The sequence below is a fragment of the Zonotrichia albicollis genome, chromosome 4 (genome assembly GCF_047830755.1).
Source record: "Zonotrichia albicollis isolate bZonAlb1 chromosome 4, bZonAlb1.hap1, whole genome shotgun sequence".
NCBI classification, from domain to species: domain Eukaryota; kingdom Metazoa; phylum Chordata; class Aves; order Passeriformes; family Passerellidae; genus Zonotrichia; species Zonotrichia albicollis.
This window is the reverse complement of record NC_133822.1, coordinates 3982496-4001350: the sequence shown is the minus strand read 5'-3', so window position 1 is coordinate 4001350 and position 18855 is coordinate 3982496. Positions and strand designations below refer to the sequence as shown.

General features: G+C 40.7%; 1 protein-coding gene across 5 annotated transcripts in view; it reads left to right on the top strand.

Moving 5' to 3' along the window:
- Positions 1-18855, top strand: part of MKLN1 (muskelin 1) — a 107572-nt gene that overhangs the window by 70630 nt on the left and 18087 nt on the right. For all 5 annotated transcript variants that reach the window (XM_074538675.1, XM_074538676.1, XM_074538677.1 and 2 more), the window contains 5 exons: positions 1267-1396; positions 9285-9432; positions 10456-10570; positions 12186-12325; positions 14493-14595. In XM_074538675.1, the coding sequence (XP_074394776.1) occupies positions 1267-1396; positions 9285-9432; positions 10456-10570; positions 12186-12325; positions 14493-14595 (636 nt within the window). The remainder of the gene's footprint in view (positions 1-1266; positions 1397-9284; positions 9433-10455; positions 10571-12185; positions 12326-14492; positions 14596-18855) is intronic.

Genomic DNA, 18855 nt, shown 5'->3' with positions numbered 1-18855 from the left:
CAAGTAAAAATCAAGGTGAATTTTAAAGAGTTGATTTTAATATAATAATAGTAATTAAAACAAAGGATGTAGTTCATTTTGACCTAAAAATGTATTCTTTTGAATATCGAAGTGCAGTTTAGAAGCTTTTGTGTTACTGGAATGAGACTTAATGGGTTGCATTGAGTTGCACAGGCCTCAGAGCCTTTGGTGCTGGAGCATCCAGCTGCTCTTTGTAGTCCTGAGCAGCTGCAAACAGCTGGGATTATGGAGACTTCATCCAGAGCCCCCTGGAGAAGCAGAAAGGTGGGGGAGAGGTGTATATAAGCATTTTATTCTATGTTGGGTATATGTTTCCAGTTGTGTTCATTAACCACATGTCTATTTAACAATACTAAGGAGAATTAAAAATAATGTTGTAACATTTAAATATTTACTGATACCATCAACTCAAACCCACCAATTTGAAGAAATAGCTGATTTTATTTTTCTTGCACTTTCAAGTGAAAGATCAGAATTTTTACAGTGCATACTGGGCTTTCTGAACGTTTAATTTTATTTTTGTTTTGAATGGTTCTTTAAAATCTGATGGAAGAACATATTGCCCCACAAAATTCTACACGGGAACTTGAGGATCTTTCAAATAGGAGTCCGTGGTAAATGTAAGAATACTGGTTTCTGTAAGCACAGGTCATGGAAGTTTAAGCCCTTTTCTGTTTTTTCAACCATTTGAAAGAAAAATAATCTGCCTCTCACGGACTTTCCACTTGGCAGACTTGAAAGAAGCAATAAACCTGTTATTCTTGGCTTGCTCCTTGCCATTTGCCTGTACTGAATTTAGTAATGTGCTGGTACTTGGATGGTTTCTCCTACAGTCTATCTTCTGTTCCTGTTGTGTTTTTAACAGTGATTTTATGATGGACTTTAGAGACAGGGCCTGGTAATTCTTTTATAATAAACCTGAAAGATGAGCTGCTGCTTTAATGTGCTGAAGTCAAAGCTGGATGAGGCAGGGCTGCATCAGTACAATGATGTTAAACTTAGAAGAGACATCTCTGTTCCTCTTTGATTCATTAATGGCTGCCCCTGGATGTGTTCCAGGCCAGGTTGGATGAGGCTCACAGCAACCTGGGACAGTGGAAGGAGATTTGAACTGAATGGGCTTTAATGTCCCTTCCAACCCAAACCTTTTATGACTCTGTGATAAATATTGCTGTTAGTGATCACAGTTGACCGACATACTGTCTTGAACTCATAAAGATTTTTCTTTCCCCCCTCCTTTTCCAGAAAAATCGCTGCTTGTATGTGTTTGGTGGCCAGAGATCAAAGACTTACTTGAACGACTTCTTCAGTTATGATGTGGACAGCGACCACGTGGACATTATCTCAGATGGCACAAAGAAAGATTCAGGGATGGGTAAGAGGATAACAACATAATCATTTCATTCCCTTGGTGCAAATGAGAAAGATGAAATATTGTAAAAGGAGAAATATGGAGGTGAAAGGCCAGGTTCAACCTGTGGGATCAGGTTGGCATCCTTAACTAACCCTTCATACCCAGGTGAACTCCACTGTACAGGTTAAACTTCTGCCAGCTCTTCTGTTCTTTCTGTCATTTGACACTCTTCATCTTGAGCACAATGCAAATAATTGATGCATGAAACCACACAGCACCTCAAAAGAAAAAAAACCACAAAAAAACAAACCAGCAAAATAAGAACTAAGAATACCTCTTTTGGAAACTCTAGAAAAAACAAATCTTTAAGACTGGAAAGGAGAAAGTAAATTGTTATTTTTCTGGTTTTCACTAAGTGTAAATTACCATAAGATAAAGATAATCTGCAGAAAGGCAGGTAGGGTGCTCAGAGGTAGATAATTGGAGTAGAGGGACAGAAGTTATTTTCACCAGAACGATGAGACCAAGCTGTTGTCCTGTTATATTTGTAATAAATATCAGAAAAGGGTGAATAAAAGGAAGAGGAGGGAGCAGGGCTCCAGTTCTGTGTGATTCATAGCACTAGAGCTACATATTCTGTGTGTAGTTCTGTATGACAGAAGTCTTTAAAAACACCCAGAAGGCCTGTAACATAACCATGAAGAACTGATTTCATGCCTTTTCTCCTCAAATGACAGAGAAAAATGTTCCTTTCTTCCCGAAAAGCCTTTCTGCATGTATAAACACATCATTTTCCTGTTGCAAATACCCTGATCTTCATCCTGCCAGTCAGAATTTGAAATTTGAGTAGCACTGTGTACCACTATGGGACAGAAGTTATGAGTATTTCTCATGTTTTCTATGTTCAGTCCCAGCCTTCTCTTCTTCCAGTTACTAAAAACTCCAAGAAGGTAATTAATCTTTAATTTAGGCAGCCCTCCTTCTTTTGATCAGGCTTAACTTTTAACAAGTAATTATACTGAAATTCTGAAGTCAGTTATTGGTGGTAAGGAGTTATTGTTTGCTCATTAATTTAGTTATGCCAATAAGGGAGAAAAGTACCCAAACTGTAATTCTCTGGAGTCAGTTATTTACTCAAGTGTTTCCAAGAAAGAGCCAGCTCATATTGTTGACAATCTCCTTTATTCAGGTGCACATTGCCTGATGCTGCTCTGTACACACCCACGCTCCCTTTGTTGTCCTCAGAGCTTTTAAAGAATAGATTTTCTTTTCTCCAGGAAATTTGTAACATTCTGCATTTTGATCTTTTCAAGTTACATATCTTCATAGCCTGAATTTGAAAATATGTGGCTTTAAGCCCACACCTTTGTCTACTTTAGATTTAAAGATAGTGAGTTTGTCAGGACACTGAGCTCTGCTTTTCATACATGAACTTCAGTGTTCAGTAAAGTAAATGAGAAATGAAGTAAATCTTTAGCCCTTCTCCCCATTCCCACAGGCCCTGAAGTGATGAATAGAAGATTTTGTATTTTTTTTAAATGAGAAAATGACTCACTGGAAATAATTCACAAGTAGATTTTTTTGGTTTACTGTTCTCCTGTGTGTGGAAAGTAAACAAAGAGATTTGAACGTTTCCATTGCTTTTGAAAGAAAACACTGAGTTAATTTGCATTTTAACAGGAAGAGAACAAAATGCTCATTACATTCAGACAGCAAATGTTGACAGCACTATTTTCACCCCAAAAAAGCAAGTCTTTATTGTGCTCTTGTTAGGTGGTGATACACCATTTTGATCTGTCTGAACAAAGTGATTGCCTGCCTGGTCGCTGTGAAGTTTTAAGCTGCTCAGTGTGATGAGTCAAGCTGAGGATGCCTGACCTAGATGTTCCTATAAAGTCCCATGATTACATTTTGTTCCTGGCTCGCATGTGGCATTCAGTTCTATTCTTAGTTGAGCTATTTTGATTTTTAGCCTTTCTAAAAGAACTTAATTGTGCATTTGTTTAAATATCTCATGGAGTAGGGAATTTTTTTTAAAAAGCGGTGAAATAGATAATAAGGATTATCAGTAAGACAGAGTTGTTGCAATGCTATAAAACCATGGTAATGATATGTTGGCTTTGCTGCGTTCATCTTCTGAGATATTTGTGCTGTTCAGCATTTCTTTGATTTTGTTTGTGCCTCTGATGTTGATCCTATGACCAGCTCCTTGGATGGCTGATGTGTTTGGGAATGATGGGTGATAAGTATCACTTAAATGTTCTTAATTTGAAGTAAAATACGTAATTCTAACAAATTTAGACATGCACCTGTGGTGATGTCTTGTATGTGAAGGAAGACAACAGAGGTGCAAATTAGAGGTGTTTTAGTACCATTGAATAGAGAGTGTTTGGAGGAGAGACAGAAATGTTTGTGTTGATGGACACACTTTTAGAGCAGTTTTATATTTTAATTGCTTTAAAAAGCACATAAACAACACTCAACAGCATAACCCCCCCAGCAAACAAAAATGGTGTATGTCTGAAATGTACAGGTGGTCTGGAGATGCCACCAGTCCCAGGTGTCCCTAAGGGCTGGACTGGGAGCTTTCCTGAGTCCCTTAGTCCCATGCCTGATTGTGGACAGTCATTTCAGCTCTGAGGGAGCTCATGGTAACATTTGTGGTTGAGGTTTCTGTGATAATCCCCTCTGGCCCTGACTCAGGTGGTGTCAGAGCTCCTGTTCAGAGGGAGAATTCCTTCTGCAAGAGGATGTGCAGAGCATCTTCTATCCCTTGGCATCGAGTAACTTCTAAAAGTCAAATGTGAGCAAGCCTTAAAAGTTCTTGTGGCTCATTGTAGTGGTGAAGAGGTTCTTAAGGGTAGCCTACACATTTTAAAGCTAAGCCTAGTTTTTAAGCTCCCAGGGCTCTTTTGGGCAGGTGCTCACTTCACATAGACCACTGTGCACCTGATGGATGGGGAATTTCATGGTTAAGTACCACGGACAGAGGCGACACAGCCCAGCCCAGCAAACAAGGCAAAGTGAGAAAAATATTAATCAAAATAGATAGTGGAGCTGGCTCAGCATGGCTGGGATCCAGCTCAGACAGGCAGCCTCAGGGTGTCATTGTCATCACCTCTTAGTGACACCTGGCATGTTGTGCCTGTGTTCAGGTGAGGTTTGTGGCCAGCACGTCCCTTGCCATGGAAATGTTTTGTTTTGTGCTTTTCTTCCTGTGAGGTGCTTCTCAGAACTAAACCCCAAATCCTTTCCTCTACCTGTGAAGGTGAGGAGGGGCAGAGGCAGTCACCAGATCCTAGAGATGCCTTGCAGAGCTGCCATAGCTCAGAATTCCATTCAGATTTACTGACTGATTGTTTTTTTCCAAAATCTCAGAGACATCCCAGCATTGGACATTGGATTGTTGCTTTGTCAACATGACAACCAAACTGTTCAGATGGTCTCCTTAGCTGCTTCTTGGCAGACTGCCAGGTGCAGTCTCATCAGGAAAAATCCAAGAGGATAATCATTATCTTGCTGTGTCAACAGCTGGCCTGGTGCTATCACTCACCACGACTTGCTCCATTAAAGTCTGGCGGAGGTGCTGCTTCCACTTAATAGGAACTACAAGGAGTAGCTTGGAATAATTTGCACCTACCACTTATTAAAAATTAATCCACTGGGAGGTGCCAGGTTCTGGTGAGCAGCAGAATCCATGTGATGAAGTTTTCTCCCAATTTTGTGATCACGAGGCAGCACAAGGAGGGAGGATTCTTGTGAATCGCTTGCAGTGGGACTGGTAGTCACATGTTCTGAGGGTTTCATAACTCAGGTGGCACTAAAACCCTGTCACTGCACTTGCTTCCCTTATTTATCCTTCATAAATCCTTCAGGCATGGTTTGTAGACTATAAATTTATAGAATTTATATATATATATATCCTTTGTATTATATAGATCCTTTGCCATTGGTTTGTTTCAAAGCGTGTAGAAAGATTTGCTGTAGTATCCCCTCAAATGTGAGAGATGAGATTTAATTTCCAAAATGCTGTCCAGTACTATGAGAACCACATCTGTGTAACCATAAACTTGACTTTAGGGTGCCCAGAGAAGCTGTGGCTGCCCCTGAATCCCTGAAAATGTCCAAGGCCAGGTTGGGTGGGAATTGGAGCAGCCTGGAGTAGTGGAAGGTGTCCCTGCCTGTGGTAGGGGGTGGGACTGGATGATCTTTAAGATCCCTTCCAACCCAAACCACCCTATAATTCCATGAATTTAAATTTCCTGCTTTGCAAGCTCTGTCTCTGTGTTAAAGCTGTTTTCTTGCTTCGATACTGGCAGCAGCCAAGGTTGTGCTTGAACAACTGTAGCTGTTTGCACGCACCAGCCAAAAAATATTCAGCTGGCTGAGATGATCACTGTGATCCCATAAACTCCTTTAAGCAGGGACTGTGGCAGAGGGAACCTGGCTGTTCCATGATTAGGTGTCACTTCCAGAGAAAAGCTTTTCCTGTGTGTTGTATTTAAATGGAAATTGCACTGTACAGAGCTGCACAGCATCTCCTCGGAGCTTGCTCAGGAGTTATTGCTTGCTTTTGGAACTGACTGCAAACTCCAGGCCTCTGTGGCTGAATATTGTTTTTAAATATTGAGGCCACAAGCTTTTAATTTTTACTGTGTAAAAATGAATGAAAATACTAAGTTCCTGGGCAAGGATTCAGACCTCTTATTTTCAAGTAGTTACTGCCTTTCTACCATAGGCTGGTTAATGAGATTAAGGGGGAAGAAAACATTCAGTAGCACAGGAAAAGCATTCACTATCTTCTAGACTTTTTAGGGTTGTATGGTGTTCAGTGATTTCTCTCTACAGCTTTTCCTCTTCAATCAGTGATGTATTGTCATAGGAGCCAAGTTAATACCACGTAGCCACAGGCCAGTGTTAAAACACCCAGGGCTGAGTCCTCAGCCACTGCTTTGTCCCTGGAGCTGGCTGCCCAAGAGGTGCCCTGAAAGGTGTGGAATAGGTGGGGGTTTGCTCCAAAGCTGATTTTACATCTCTGTGAAGAAGCACAAGTGAGAGAACTTGCATGGAGCCTTTCTAACCACTTCATTCACCCCTTGGATCTAATTCATTGCAGATAACAGATCTGGAAGTGCTCTGCTTCTCACCCCTTGTTATTTGACTTTTTTCTCCCAAGTCCTAAAATTTAACAAGATATGTCCTAAGCAATCAGTTATTGTCACTGTTATAGACCCATGTTTACAGGTTCAAATCAATTAGATTTCCTTCCCAGTGTACATTTAGTTACCTAAATGTCACAAGAATTTTTCCGATGTTTCCAGCCCGTGTCCCTCTCTCATACTCCAACCATTCTCCTTTGAATTCTGTCCAACATTTCCTGCCAGTCTGCTGCACTTGCGGATGATGAACCGCTCTTACCCCCTAGTGGAAGTATTTCAGTCCTGAGGTTTTTATGGAGCCCTTTTGCTCTGGCAAGGATCAGACTTCCTTGGAAAACATCTTTTTGACATTTCTGTTGGGTTTAAAGCATCACAGCTTTTCCTGCCCACTGTGTAGTATCTTGTCTTACTGTCTATTTATTTTCAGGGACTTGTTTATCAAATTTGTGTTATGGGGCTTTTTTAAGCCTTTGGACACTGCATCCAACTTTCTCATTTTGTCCTCCTCTGCAAAAGACCAGATGTCAACTCTTTCTTGCCTAAGGCACTACTTAAATACAGTTTCTACCCAGTTGCTTAGATAGGTCACAGACTTTATGTAAGTTACTCCTTGTCTCCGGCCCTTAGTAAATGTGGGGATTTATATTTCTGATACTTCTCTAGGCATTCTGCATTTCAAACAGTCACAAGAAGAGATTGATTTACAGCTGAGGGAAGCCTGAAATTACTTGACTTGAATCTTGGTTTGATTGCAGTTGCTGCAGATGAATTCTGTTCTTAATATCAAGAGGAAAAAACCACCAGCGCTGAACTTTGGCAGCTTTTCCCTCCTTCATTATTTAAATAATAATTTCAGCTTCGGGAAATCGAGCAGAGACGAGATACAAAATTAATTTATTTAACAACATTTCAGGAGGAGGGATGGGACTTCCATAGACAAGTTTCAGATGCTTTGAGTATCAATGGTAAGAGAGCAGCTATGTTCCTCATGATTATAATAATTTTCATTTCAATGAGGTATTAGTGCTCTGAAGATTTGCACAGGGTTTTTTTTTTTTGTAATATTCCCAGCTTGGTCTCAAATGTTCAAAGCAGCAGATAGGGTTGCAAAGACATTTTCCATGTGCATTAGCATTGCTGATCAAATTTAGATGGCTCTCCTGCCAGAAATGTCTCAAGCAGGCCTTGAATTTAATCCTTTTGGGTCAGCAACTTAGTCCCTGGCTATGCAAGCAAACATATTGCAGGATATTTTTCAAAAATTAGCAATTTTTAGTCATCTTTCTGTTCTCAATTTCCTTATGGGATGACTTTCACAGTCGTCATTTGTATTATTTAAAAACTAAGTTCTTTGTGGTTTGCAGATAAAACAAGGTGTGTAGTCATTGTTGTGTCAGTGTTATTTCCTTATTTTTTTCTCTTTTCTACCACTCATTTTGCTTATAAACTCGATTCATTTTCCTTTAAAACTTTGTGGCAAAATTGGAGGCCAAGCTAGACAGTTTTATGCTGATGAGGTCTCCAAAGCCTCTTCCTCCTGTAAAATCAAAAGGAAGGATTTTGTCAAAGGAAGTCTGAGAATGAGTTATCCAAATATATTCAAGTTTCTATTTAAATTTACATGGGAATTAAGCATTTAAATTTTTTTAAAGAAATGCTTAGGTTTTATGGTGCTGCTAACTTCTTCAGTAGGGGCTAAAATTGTAGAAAACCAAATTCTACTCAGAATTTTTTAATTCCTTTATTGCTTTCCTGGCCTAACAAATGAAAAGAGTGAAGTGTGAGAATGAAACCAGTTACAGAATGGGTTTCCAAAATACCATTTTGTGTATTCCCCAACGGCAATATTAAATATTTTATTAACATAGGGCTCTTTTTCTAGGCCATGGGGGCAGTTCAGTTAATTGCAAGGAAGAATTTGCAAAATACAAGAGTTCTGAGAATTTTTCATGCCAAAATCTTGACCAAAGGCCAGGAACCTTTACCAGCCTTTGTAAACTGACCCAGAAAGAGAAAGGGGACAAACAGGATCTGTAAACAAAGATCACGTGCCCTTCACAAATACATTTTGGAAGGATGGTTGCCTAGGGAAGCAGGAAATGGGGAATTACACAACAAACAAAAAGGACTGCCAAACAAATTTGCTGACCTTTTTTTCTGGGGAATTATGGTGAAAACTACTGGAATCCGTAGGATTTCACCATATTTCCAAATCTGAAGGTGGGACAGAAGAATAGTTTGGTCATTACGCCACAACTCTTCAGAAAATACAAAAAGCTTCTTTGATATCTTTGTTCTGCAGGGTTATGAGTATAGAATTGAGAGGTCATCTTGAATTTTTTGGAGTTTCCCAGCTTTTGCAATTAAGATTTCTGGAATCAATGCTTCCTTTTACAGATGAGATAATAACAAAATCACTCCATTCATGTTTGTAAGGGTCATCTGGTCATTCAGCTCTATATCAGGCAGCCAATCCTCATTTCTGAGCTGGTCATCTCCCAAATGGCTCTGTCCATATCTTTTCCTAGGAAACAGCAGCTCTCAGAATGGTTTGTTTTTTCTTCCAAGAGTCAGAGATAGGAAGAGAAGAAAAGAATTTTCATTGGACTTGGCTTTAACAGGGAAGAAGTTGGGCTCTGCATGGTGATCTGCTGAATTGCAGGGGAAAGGAAACTCATTTGCCTGATGTTTGGATCCCTTCTGCATCCCCCCTTGTTTCCAAAGTGTAATTTTTATTTTTCTTTTCTCAGTTCCAATGACAGGATTCACTCAAAGGGCCACCATTGATCCTGAACTGAATGAAATCCACGTCTTGTCAGGGCTCAGTAAAGACAAGGAGAAGCGGGAAGAGAACGTGAGGAATTCCTTCTGGATTTATGACATTGTGAGGAACAGCTGGTGAGTCCTGACTTCCACACTGACTTTATTTAGAAAGCAATCCTGTCTCTGTGAGGCAGCTCTGTAACCTCTAATAACCATGGAATTGTTGAAAGCTGTGAAAGACAGCTGAGTTCCCTTTAGGCACCTCTTTTTCCCATTGTCTTTAGAGGTAATAATGGCAATAATCCAAATGAGGGAGGGAAATCATGTGAACATCTCTATTGGAGCCAGGTGGAGGGGATGAGGGGGAGTGAGCAGTTGAAAAAGGCTTTTCCTGCAGGAAGGGTTCAAGGCCAGGATTCAGATCCAGTGCAGCAAATTCAGACCAGTGTAAGTTGTTAATAGCAGTGTACATGGCTCTGGTTCTTAGAAACTGAGGAAACTGGTGCAAGTGAATGGTGATGGAGAAGTCTCTGTGCCAAAAGGGATATTCAGAGAAAATATCTCCTGGTTTTGTACTTAGTAGCTCCTTGCCACTGTTCCTTTCCAGAGGAACTGGCAGAGATTTTGTGCTCAAGGCCTCTTCTCAAGTGGGGTCAACCACTTCAAAGGTGTGAGTGTTGTTTTTTTAAAAGTGAATTCTCAGTTATAACTTAAGCCTGCTTGGAAATCACTGACTGAAATACCACCTCTGCCATAATATGTGGTCTAAAGCTCTGCTGGGTCCAAGATGTTTTCTTCCATAATAAAAAAATACTTAATGCTGACAGTTCTGTAGGCAAATAATGTAACATCTGAAGAGCTCCCCAAAGCTTATGAAAAATAATTTTCTAGAATTTTTTCCTGTTTGGCTTGTGCTTGAGCACTGTTTTCAGCCAAAAAGACCTCTGATTACTGGCTGGGTTCTTTGTCCCAGGGATGGAATGGAATGGGGATGGGATGGAGTGGAATGGGATGGAATGGAATGGGATAATAGAGGACAACATTAAGAGAAGTAAGAAAATCTTTGGTGTTTTACATCATTTGTAGCTTCCGGCCTTTCAGCAACTTTTTGGGCTTCCTGTTGGTACAACTAATAATTCTTTACTGCTTTAATTTCAGGTCTTGTGTCTATAAGAATGACCAAGCAGCAAAAGAGAATCCAGGTAAAAGCCTTCAGGAAGAGGAGCCCTGCCCAAGGTTTGCCCATCAGCTCGTGTATGATGAGTTGCACAAGGTAAAAAGTGATTTTTATTTTTTTAAGACTTTTTGTTCTGAAAATGTAGCGATTTCCTTAAAGATGGTACAATAAATATCCTTTTTGAATGTTTGGATTAATATGGTGAATAACTCTCACTTCTCATATTTTGAAATAAGGTGCTGAAGTACTTTTAATGTCAATATGAAGTAAACATGAGATCTGTTCTCACACTTCAGAACACACAAAGCTTCATTCATTATCCTCAGGGATTTAATCTCATCTGTTGGTGAATAAATGAGAACAGATAGTTACCAAAATTTCTAGGAAAAGATGTGTTTGAGTGAACTAATCACAGCTAAGACTGCTCTGAACCAGAGGTGCCTGACTTTGCCCTGCATGTCAGAAGGAATTGTCATTTTTTAGCTCTGTCAGACTCCAGTGGACACATTCATACTTAAACGGACTTAAAACTTGGTTTAGTGTATAGGACAGCTCAGTAAACTTAAAGCTTTGTACATATTAACCAGTAAAGCACAAACCCACAGATTAGGTTCATAAACTCATGAATTTAAATTACTGTGACACGTTTACTGCTCCTTTCATGGATTTTTCTAAAAATTCTCCCTAGTCTGAAGCAGTCTGAGTTAAAGAAAAACATATTTTAGTCTTGCATTCTGCGGGGTGTTAATCAAATTTGGGAAACCCAGCTAGCCCAAAACTTGGGGGGATTTTAAGGAGGATTGGGTGCAGATTCTGTATGGGGAAATTGCATTGCTTGTTGTCTTCACTGTAATGATACAGTAAATATGTAAATACTGTTCTGCTTTTACTTCTAAGTATAAGGCACCATGAGAGAGTAGTATTTTCTGAGTTACTCTGAAGGTTGCTAAATCATCCCAGTTGCCCAGCTTTATCTGAGGAGCTGTTTGATGTGCTTGTTTTGAAGAGTCTTATTTTTAGAAACCTCTGTTCCAATGACCTTTCTAAACTCCTCTGATATAAATAAGGAGAGCCTTCAGCAGTGGGATGCAGAATACATTGTTTTGAGTGATTATTTTTAAAGCCATGGGGAAAGGTAGGCTGGTGGACTTGTTAAACTTCACTATTTGAAGGTCCTTTGTAGCATGTTTAATATCAACAGTTCAGAGTCTGAAATTACCACACGATGGGAAGAAAAATGTAGCAAAGAAATAAGCAGTTCTTTTATGACATTTCCACTCTTCTGGAAGTTTGCCTTTCTCTGAGTCTAGATTGTGCTGGACTGGGCTTGCTCTCACTTTACTTTGGATGTCTTCAGGACTTCCAGCTCACTTTGTCAGTTCTTAAGGATTTATCATTTTTATAGCTTTTTCCTAAAGAAAGAATGTGCATGAATTTTGTATGTTCATTTATAAATATCACAGGTATCTGCTAAAGAGATGTTGTAAGAGTACAACTCTTTTATTATCTTAAAATGTAAATTGTTCAGGAGAACTTATTTCATCTCCAAGTGGACAAAGTGAGGCTGATAGTAAGATGGAGCAACTTGTCTAAAAGGCAGAGTTTATCCCACCAGAATAAAGCTCTGCAAAGCTGCTGACACAGTAAATTGTCTTTGTTCAGTAGATTTACACAAACAATCAATTTTTTGATCTGCCTCTCATTTCCTTAGGTTCATTACTTATTTGGAGGGAATCCTGGTAAATCCTGCTCTCCAAAGATGAGATTAGATGATTTCTGGTCTCTGAAGCTCTGTCGACCTTCAAAGGAATATCTGCTAAGACACTGCAAATACCTCATCAGAAAGCACAGGTATGGAAGCAAAGGTGGTTTGCAATTTCCTTTTCCAGATGTCTCCTTTATTTTACAAGTTGCTAAGACTCAAATCTCTCATAAACCATCTTGTGAAATATCATTTTGTTGGTTATATGAAACTAGATGATCTTCAAGGTCCCTTCTAAACCTTCTGCACATTTCTTGATTATTTTTTAAAATTATTTTAATTAAAAGCAGTAGGCCAGAGCCAAACTACAAAATTAACTTGATTCATTTTGCCCATGCTATTCTAAAAGTAGAAAAATCTGATTATTGTGTGGGGAGTCATGGGGAATTTTTAGATTCCCTTTTCACTGGGCTGCTCATCAACATGTGTTTTGGTGCTGTCACCTCCCAAGGAAATGGAGTATGTTTTGGAAACACTGCTTGGAGATAGTAACAGCCTGCAAGGATGCTAATGAAGTCTGGGGGCTGGATGCCTTTGCACATCTGAGACTCAACCGTGGTGAGGTCATCAGAGTTTCTCATTCAGAAACTCCTGAAAGAGCTCACTTAGGCAGAATTCAGCTACACTGCAGTGCTTCTTGCACTCTGGATGCTTCAGAGCTGCCTTATATTTGCTATTAAGGGCAACAGCTTTTCAAAATCAAGCTTATGGTGTTGCCTTAGTCAAGAAATTGCAGCAGTGAGAGAGCCTTTCAGGACCCAGCAAATCATTTGAAAGCAGTAAATAGCTCTCCCTGCATTCTGGGGAAGAATACTTTGTTATCAGGCTCTGCCAAGAGTTAGAAGGTCAGGTTAAAATACCTGATGGTATTTTATTTCTGAGGCAGCAAGCAAATTGCTGTACTCAACTCCCAGCCACTGTGGCTGGGTGAGACACTGAGATTAGGCACACAGTAGATGTGAATACCTACAAGAATGAATAAAGGCCTTGCCCAGTTATCTGGGAGGTTTATTAAACCCAGATGTGATGGTATGGAAATGCAGCTCTGAATTATTTGTTTCTCCTTGCTTAAATTGCACTTGAAGGAAATGTTGCTGTGTGTTACCTGGCAGAAGTTTGGGGTTTATGCACCATGCTCCCATTTTTGGGGTTTCTGTGAGGAAGCCAAATCTGAGCACCCAGGAATGGTGGGATGGATGCCTGGCTGGGGCTGAGTTGCTGTGGAGTCACTGCCTGCCCTTTACCTGCACTGCCCCAAACTCTGGGTACCAGAACAGATGCTGGCCTTGCATCCACAGCAATCCCACAGCATCAGCCTGGGTCCTGTTTATCCTATGAGCTTGTTCAGTACCAGTCAGCCAGGCTGGGAAGGAGCAAGGTGGTTCCACTCATTTAAAGCACTTCAGCTCTCTGGACCATGGTGATGTCATCTGAGAAAATCTCTGACAGTGTCTGAAACCATGTGTAGTGACCAAACTGTCAGATGCAGCAGGTGACAGACAAGGTCTTTGTGCTCCCTGTGCTGCTCAATCACTGACATCTTTAGGCAGTTTCAAAATTCAGGTTGCACATATCCACTGTGGTATAAATAGCCAGGTAGATGACCCAAATTAAAAAATAACAATATGATAAAATGACAAACAGTGTGATGCTGCACTCAGGGGTAGGTGAGAGGAGGAAAAAGATGATTTTAAACCTCATCCTTTCCAGGCTTATGCAACCAGCTCAGTACTGCAGGGAAGCAGCTCTGCTCACTGAGTGTGCTGAGCCCAGAATCATATCCTGAGGGCTCTGTTCACTTCTTGAGGGAATTCACAGAAGTTGCAGTTCCTGTTCATTAAAAGACAATGAGGAAATAATGGTGGTGGTGCACAGGATTTTTATGGAGCTGTGCTCTTTCCAAAGGTGGGATGTTAATATCCCAGGGGCTGAAGTGCTCAAGGCTTGCCTATCTGCTCTGTGAGATGCTGCTCACATCTTACTTCATTTGTGGAAGACAAGCTGTACTTGAGATTTTATATATTAAGAAGTTTCTGTGCATATACTTTTGAATATTTTTAATAAGTAATTTGCCTTTTTAATTTCTTTGCACCCCAGAAAACCCTCTTCCATGTTTCAGTCTGGCTTCAGATTCCATCAAACATGAGGCTTTCTAGCGTGGTTTTCTTTGGAAATACTGTGTTTGTTAGATGGGTTTGAACCAGTTTAGTCCTGAAGGATGTGGCTGTGCTCAAGTTTTCTGTCTCTTCTCTGCAGGTTTGAGGAGAAGGCTCAGACTGACCCTCTTAGTGCACTGAAGTACCTGCAGAATGATTTATATGTAACCGTGGATCACTCGGACCCTGAGGAGACAAAGGAGGTGAGGATCAATGAACCTCGTCCTACAGAAATTTAGAATGCCTTCTCATTGAAAGTTTTGGGCTTCTTAAACCTGGGTTTTATTCAATTTGTAAAAGCTCAGCAGGTGCCAGACACTTTGCTGTATCATGTATTTCTTTGCACTTGAGTCAGACTGTTTTGGAAACAGTCACGTAACAACTGCAGGTCCAGATAAAATAGCTTTTGTATTCCTAAGAGTGAAGGCTAAGCCTTGTTTTAATTCCAATGTGCTGGTGTGTATTTTGGGAGCTTTAATTGAAATGTAAACTCTCTGAAATGTCACCAGTCTGTAGTTGGCTGTGCAGTAGAAAGGGAATAGAAACTTACTCATGCTCAGGCTTCTCAATATTCAGCATCTCTGGGGAGGGGAAGCTTTTCCAAAGATTATCGATATTTCTTGAAGTAGTTTATACTTATACACTGCTTGCTACCCTTAAAATCTTATGTCCTTTGCCTTTTGAATATTATCCAGTGGGCATGTTCTTTATTTATTCCAGGAATTTGTTCCCATTTCCTGTTTTGATTCCAGTACTGCAGTGCGTGTCACTTTACAAAACAGATTAAAGAAATAGTGAGAAGTGTCACATAAGGTGGTTGATTTGACTCTGGCATTAATTTCCACATGGAGTTTGGGGCACCAGCTGAGATGTGCCAACATTCAGCTCCTGATGGGTAGATAAGGAAGAGTCTGGGGTTCTTGCTGTCTTCTTTCCTTAATGACATGGGAAGGGATTCAACAGCTCCATTTATAAAATCACGATGGGAGGAGGGGCAGTTCTATTCCATGCTGAGTCCCTGGATTAAATCTCTTAATCTGGTGGCTTTAACTTGCTACTTTAGCCAAAGAAAAGATTATACAGACACTGAAAGGTCTTGGGGGAGAATATAAGAATATTCTTGCGTGTGCACAGGATGGAATTGTAGGGTTAGAATTAGGAAAAAAGTTTTATCAGGATCTTGGAAGTGATCTCATTTGTCATAAATTCTAATCAGTGTTTATAAACATGTGATTCAACAAAATATTTAAGTGCTGTGACTCTCTGTTCTCTGTAAATGGTTTCTTGTTCAAATTGTTCCATATCAAGTAGTTTCACATCCTTTCTAGCCATTTCTAGCATAGGAAAGACAGCAGATGATCCTACATTTCTTAAAGTAGGAAAGGAGATTTTTTTCCCCCTAATATGTGTCATCTTCCCAGTGTGGTAGCACTTCCAGAGTCTCTGAGGTTGGAAAAGACCTTTAAGGTCATCAGGGGCAACCATTGCCTCAGCACTGCCAAGGCCACCCCTAAACCATGTCCCCAGGTGCCACATCTAATGGCTTTTAAATACCTCCAGAGATGGGGATTATACTTCCCCAGGCAGCCTGTGCCAGAGCTGGACAGCCCTTCTATTTTTTCCTGATACCCAATCTTAATTTGAGGCCATTTCCTCTTCTCCTGTGTTTTATTACTTGGGAGTGACCCACCCCCTGTTAGGATTTGTGCCGAGCCAGAAGGTCCCCCCAGAGCCTCCTTTTCTCCAGGCTGAGCCCCTTCCCACCTCCCTCAGCCCCTCCAGGTTCTCCAGATCCTTCCCCAGCTCCATTCCCCTCCCTGGACAAACTCCATCCCCTCAGTGACTTTCTTATTGTGAGGGGCCCAAAACTGAGCCCAGAATTCAAGGTTTCTTCCTGTTTGAGCCTGTACTAACCCATAGAGTACAAGCCCCCATCCTGATGCTCTCTTTTTCCCTCTCACTCCTGTAAAATGTGTCCTGTGTTCTCTGATCTCCTTTTTTCTTCGTGTCACACTTGTGTGCTGGTAGTCTGTCTCTCCTCAGCCAGTTATTCCTAAGGAGATTTTGCATCTCATGGCTGGCTGGGCCTTTTTATTATTCCCTGAACAGCAAACATCTGTGGTGTGATGAGCAAGCTCTTCTCCTAGTTGCTGCTGCCTCCTGTCGCCCACAGACCGAGGGAGCTGCTGCAGAAGCTGCATTTGGGCACATCTGGCACAGAAAACCCTTTAATATCCTCCTTTTCCTGTTCCCAGCTCAGTGTTCAACTTGTCCACCTTGCAGGAATGGAGAATTTACAAGCCTGCATGGCTCCTCTGAGATTTTGGGGAATGTAGAAGCTGTATCATACCAGTAGAAGTAGAATAAAATGAAAAAAAGAATTACCCCTTTTCAGAGAGCTCACTGGTGTTCTGAACATTAATGATCCAGTGAATGAGCTTACATAGCTCAGTCCAGCTGAGTGAATATATTGTGGATTCTTTCTCTGCAGGCCTAATGTCTGATCCAAACAAAATCCAATAGCTTCTGTCTGTCGTGCTGGGCTGTCGGATCAGCACTCACCATTCAGCAGAATTAAAGCTTCCATCCATCCCAGCCATCTCCAAAACTCATCTCACAATTTCTGGGACGCTTTGTTGTTTGGGTTTTGCTATTTTGTTTTTTGTTTGGATTTTTTTTTTTTTATTATTATTCATTGTGCTGATCATAAAGCCTTAACATCCAAAGCTTTTTTTTTCCACTGGGACAGATCTGCCAGGGCTGTGGCACAGAGCCAGCTGCTGGGCTGGTACTGACTGGGTGCATTTCCAGCTGACGTCAATTTACCTTCCGGTTATCACATCGAGTTGGCTTTTTGCTCTGGCATTGCATCTTCAAATAGCTCCTGTGCTTTCCAAAGGACTGACTGACGCAGGCATTTTGGATTCCATATCGAATTTCAAGCACCAGTTTGATTGTGTCTCTCAGCCCAGACACCTCCATACCCTGCTTTTATTTGATTTGTATCTCGATTAATAGCAAAGGTGATAGATGTCATTGGCTGCAGCCATTGAATGCTGGAAGGCATCTTAGAACTTTAGGGAATCAATTCCTGCCTGTTTTCCCTCTTTCCAGGGCAGCTGTTAAATTTGGGAAGGACCAGGCTGAATAGTTTCATCCCCAACTTCATGCAGTAATTCTGGAGACTGGCCTGTATGGCTTCATGTTTTATGGATGGAGATCTGGGTGGTGTTATATACCATTACAAGCAGAATTTCCCCTTGTGGTGAGGCTTGCTTGCTTTGTAATAGAAGTAATTCCTTCTGACTTAGTTAGGCAAGTCTGTTCAGCTGTTTGCAGTTGCATGCCAAGGAAAACAAACAGACTGTTCTTGAAACTTACTTTGGCCTTAGTAACCGATTTTGTTTAAAGTAGCATGAATGATTGATAGTAGGAACATACCCCAAGATTTTCATTCTGTTGCTGTGAATTTTAGGGACTATTTTCCCCCCTTTTTTATTATTCTGAAATGAAGTAGATGCCTGCAAGTAACAGGTATTGCATGGGTGCTTGGTTTAGTAGCCACAGGCTATGTGCCAGCAACTTCCCTGCCCACAAATGCAGATCCAGTCTTTAACTGTGATTCTGCTTGGCATCACTTAAACCTCGTCAGTCAGTTCAGAGTTCCCAAATCAGTGGATCTTTTTAGTGACTGTGGGTCAATAGCCCTGACACTATAGGAAAAGGAGGGTAAATTTCTAGAAAATGGGGAATTTTGCCTTTGATTTAACAGATTAAAAGTTGTATAAATGGGTCATTTGCTGGTGTAGAATTTTCTGCTGGGCATGGCTGTTCTTCTCTGTCACACACAGATGTGAATTTGGTGGAAGATTACAACAGCAGGCTTTTAAAGATAAGAGGATGGTCAAAATAAATATCAAATTGAATTCCAAATTTTGTGCTTAGAGAAAAACAGGTGCTGTTAAATCACAGAAACATCAGTAGTTCATGTATAAAAGCTAAAGATGCTCCTTGAACATTGCAGTAATCATACCCAGAGCTTTGCTGCTGTTAAATGGGCTGCAGTAGAAATCAAGATGACACAAAAAATGTCCAGTGCTTTCCAAGTATGAGAGAGCACCATGATTTTGTACATGGAGATTCAACAACTGATGAAGCTCAATCCCATGATTGTTGTAAAACAGATACAAAGCACAAGGAAAACTCACAGTGTGTTTTTCTTGGAGCGTGGTAGGAGAAAGAGCAAGGACCTGGAGGCCAATCTGAGGCCTGACTTGCTTGTAGACTGAGGCTGGAGGCCCCTGTTCAAGGCTGCTTCATACTTTCCATTCTTAAGACCTTGTCTTTAATAAATTTGACAGATAAAGCCAGCAGGGCCCAAAAGTATTGTTTGAATCTGCATTAGACTGGTATTTCTGGGAAAACTGAAGCCCAAATGGGAAAAATAGTTCTAGGAACAAGCT